The following is a 3398-nucleotide window of genomic DNA, read 5'->3' as shown; positions in this document are numbered from 1 at the left end:
TTTTTTTTTTTCTTCTTTTTGGCAGAACTGGGCACTGAACTCTGGACTTTGAGCTTGCCAGGCAAGCGCTTATTCTACTGAGCTATCTCCCTGGCCCTTCCTCTTAGTTCTGATGCCGGGAATCAAACCCAGGGTCTCCTGCATCCAAGGCCAGGTTCTGCCCTTCATCTTGAGGGTTGTGATGCAGCTTCTGACCAAATATACGAACATTAGCCCTGCTGCTGTCACCGTTCCAAAGATTCCAGCTGGTGTAAGAAAAGGAAATCAAAACCATGAAGTATGAAGTACAAGGACAGGAAAGGAGATTACCCAAGTTAAGATCCCTAAAAACAAGGTTGTACACAGCTGGGTGTGGAGCTGCCTCGCCTTACCTTTTCTTATCTCTGGGACAAAACACCCAGCACACATTAAAGGAAGAAAGGTCCTTTACTGTAGATCAGAGTTTGCAGAGGTGTCAGTCCAAAGGTGGTGACCCCAAAGCAGGGCATCATCGCAGACACATTCTGGCAGGCAGAAGGCAGCCAAGCAGTGAAGCAGCCAAGGGCAGCCTGACCCTTTATATCCAGGCAGGCTGCCTCTCCCCACGTGGGCAGTGCCACCCACACCCAGGCAGGCCTTCTCTTTACTCACACCCAGAACTAGGCCCAGCCCATCCCCGGGATCACACAGGGCTACACGCCCATGAGCTCAGCACCACACACCCGCTTTGAGGCCTTGGGGGAAATTCAGACAGCCCGAACACACCCTCAGTGCCAAAGGCAATGCTCCTGAAACGTTTGTAACATGTCTTCCCACTTTCTGTTCTAACACTTGCTCTTTTATCTGATTCCTGCCAAAGCTGAATGGGGAAGAGGGGCATCCTACTTGTGGGCCACATGGAAGGCTAGCTGCTGAGAATCCCACCCTGTGATCAGACTGAACTCGGCTTTATGGGAGGTTTTGGTGGGCCAACACACAACAAATGAAAAAACTCGCCAGGGCTGACGAGATAGCTCAATGAACTGAGCACCTGCTTAGGCAAGTGCAGGGACCGGGGTTTGATCCCTGGCACTACAGGCTGCAGCAGCCCACTCCTGGGCACGCTGAAGCTGAGCCAGCCTGCAAGACTGGGCGTGGTGGCACACAACTGTAACCCTAGTGCTGGGGAGGCTGAAAACAGGAGGATCATTATGAGTCTGAGCTGCATAGGGAGACCCTGTACCAAATGCACTTAAAACAAATAAAAAAACTCTCCAGAAACAGGTGAATAAGGACATTTTTTTGCGGTACTAGGGATCAAACTCAGGACCCTGTATTTGCCAGGCAAGTGCTTATTCCACATAGCTATCTCTCTGGCCCGAGCTATCTCCCTGGCCCCCAGAAACTTTGGACACAATGTATTTTTTAGCGTTGGAAAATATGCACTGTCTGCCTGTAATCCCAGCACTTGGGAGGGTGAGGAAGGATGAGAATTCTCGGCCAGCTTAACTAAATGGTGACACTGTTCCAAAAGGATAGACACACACAAAACCTTACAGCCTCCCTCTGCAATCATAAGCTTTTTTTTTTTTTTGTGGCACTGGGGACCAAACTCTGGACCTTGCACTTGCCAGGCAGACGCATATGCCACTGAGCTGAGGAAAAAAAAAAAGAAACAAAACAAAAAAACAATGAAAATATCATAAAATTAAAGTGCTACCATAGCAGCTACTCGACATGAAAAACAAAATCAGGAATTAAAATGCCAGAAAAAGAACTGCAGCTAGAAACCCACCCAAGCATCAAATATGGCATTCAAGGTGAAAGATAATGTCAGACTGGATTTAAAACCTGACCCAACTTGAGCCTGGCATGGTGGCACATCCTTGTAATCTCAGCACCCAGGAGGCGGGGCAGCAGGACTGTTGCCAATTTAAGGTCAACCTGAGTTACAGAAAGACCCTGTCTCAAAAACCCAAATACAGGGGGCAGGGAGATAGCACGGTAGAATAAGAGCTTGCCTGGCAAAGTGTAAGGGCCTGAGTTCAATCCCTGGTCCCACCAATAATAAATAAATAAAACGCAAACACCCACTCAGCTCATCCCATGCAAGCCGTGCCAGGCGGCTGGAGGGCTTGTGCTGGAAGCTGGGAGGTGACCTCGGAGGTGCAGCTCCTCCGGAACAACAGAAGCAGCCGCTTCCTTTTCCTTCTATGCCATTCTGGCCACAGTCCTCCCTTGGATGGGTCTTCCACACCCAGAATCACACTAAGCCACTTCAGCTGGGGGCTTCCTCCTCACAGGGCCCTGCCGCAGGCAGCCTCCACCTTCTAACACTCATGATGGGAATGACTGTAAGGTGGGGCTGAAAAGAGCAGATAAGGGCTGGCCAAATAGCTCAGTGGATTAAAGCCCTGCAAACAGGTGCAGGGGTGGGGTTCATCCCCTGGCCTGCTGTGCCAGCCCTGCCCTTGGGGCGCCCTGAGCCGTAATTGAGACTGGGTGTGGTGGGGCACAGCTGTAATCCCAGCTCTTGGGAGGCTGTAAACCAGAAATCACTGATTCCTGCCTGTAATCTCAGCTCTTGGGAGGCTGAAAACAGGAGAATCACCGAGTCTGATGTAGTGAGGGCCCATTGACCTTGCACAAAAATACATTAAAAAATAAAATTAATGAAGAGAGGGGCCAGGAAGATGGCTCAGTAGAATAAGCACTTCCCTGTCAAGCGCAAGGGTCTGGGTTCAATCCCTGGTTCCGCCAAAAAAATAAATAAAATTAATGAACAGACAAAATAAAAAGTCTTCGGAGAAGAGTCCCTTTTTTTTTTTTTTGCTGTGAGACAGGGTCTTACTATATAGCCCCAGGCTGGCCTCAAATTCCAGGGATCCTCCTACATACTTTCCCATAAAAGAAGTCACCGCCCACCACATCCACCTGAAGCAGTGTGTTTTATAATGAATTAAGGGATCTATCCACTAAGAGCTGTATCACATACAATACATACCCAAGCCAGCAGCAAAACACAAACCAAACACCAACAGAAGGATGTTCTGCCAGAGGGAGCAAGGCTTCCACGCCCAACCTTCAAGGAGGAACAAGACAGGCAGAAAAATCAGTAAGGAAGTAGAAGGCTTGGACCCACTTGACACAACAGCATTCCTTTCCAGTGAGTCAAAAGAAAGTTCCAGCACTCAGGAGGTAATCATCCGCTGCCTGTCAGTTCCTGGCACCAGCTGCTGCTGCTGTCCCCTGTGGCCAAAGTCCTGTGAACGGTCTGAGGCTCACCCGGAATGGGGGCGCAGGTGTCAGCCATGTCCTGGACTCTTCACTTTTGTTTTTTTCTCCTTATTCCTAGGATTGAACCCAGGCTTCTCACAATGAGCTTTACCTTTTACATTCTTTTAAACGCTTTAAATTTTTGGTCTTTTTTTTTTTTTTTT

At 48.9% G+C, this 3398-nt stretch overlaps 1 protein-coding gene across 7 annotated transcripts in view; it reads right to left on the bottom strand.

Moving 5' to 3' along the window:
- Window positions 1-3398, bottom strand: part of Kiaa1551 (KIAA1551 ortholog) — a 25439-nt gene that overhangs the window by 13580 nt on the left and 8461 nt on the right. For 3 of the 7 annotated variants that reach the window (XM_023716260.1, XM_023716265.1, XM_023716263.1), the window contains exons 3-4: window positions 2963-3040; window positions 65-245 (exon numbers count right to left, since the gene is read on the bottom strand). The exons of 2 other annotated variants lie outside the window; for them this stretch is intronic. Coding sequence is in view for 1 of the 5 variants with exons in the window: in XM_023716266.1 (XP_023572034.1) it covers window positions 104-245; window positions 2963-3040 (220 nt within the window). In the remaining 4 variants the exon portion in view is untranslated. Of the gene's footprint in view, window positions 1-64; window positions 246-2962; window positions 3041-3398 lie in introns of those variants that run through there. 2 more of the 7 variants (XM_023716266.1, XM_023716261.1) reach the window with 2 other exon arrangements.

The sequence above is a fragment of the Octodon degus genome, unplaced genomic scaffold (genome assembly GCF_000260255.1).
Source record: "Octodon degus isolate 3935 unplaced genomic scaffold, OctDeg1.0 scaffold00047, whole genome shotgun sequence".
Lineage (NCBI taxonomy): Eukaryota > Metazoa > Chordata > Mammalia > Rodentia > Octodontidae > Octodon > Octodon degus.
Note: the sequence above shows the minus strand (reverse complement) of the source record. Positions and strands in the feature narration are given on the sequence as shown.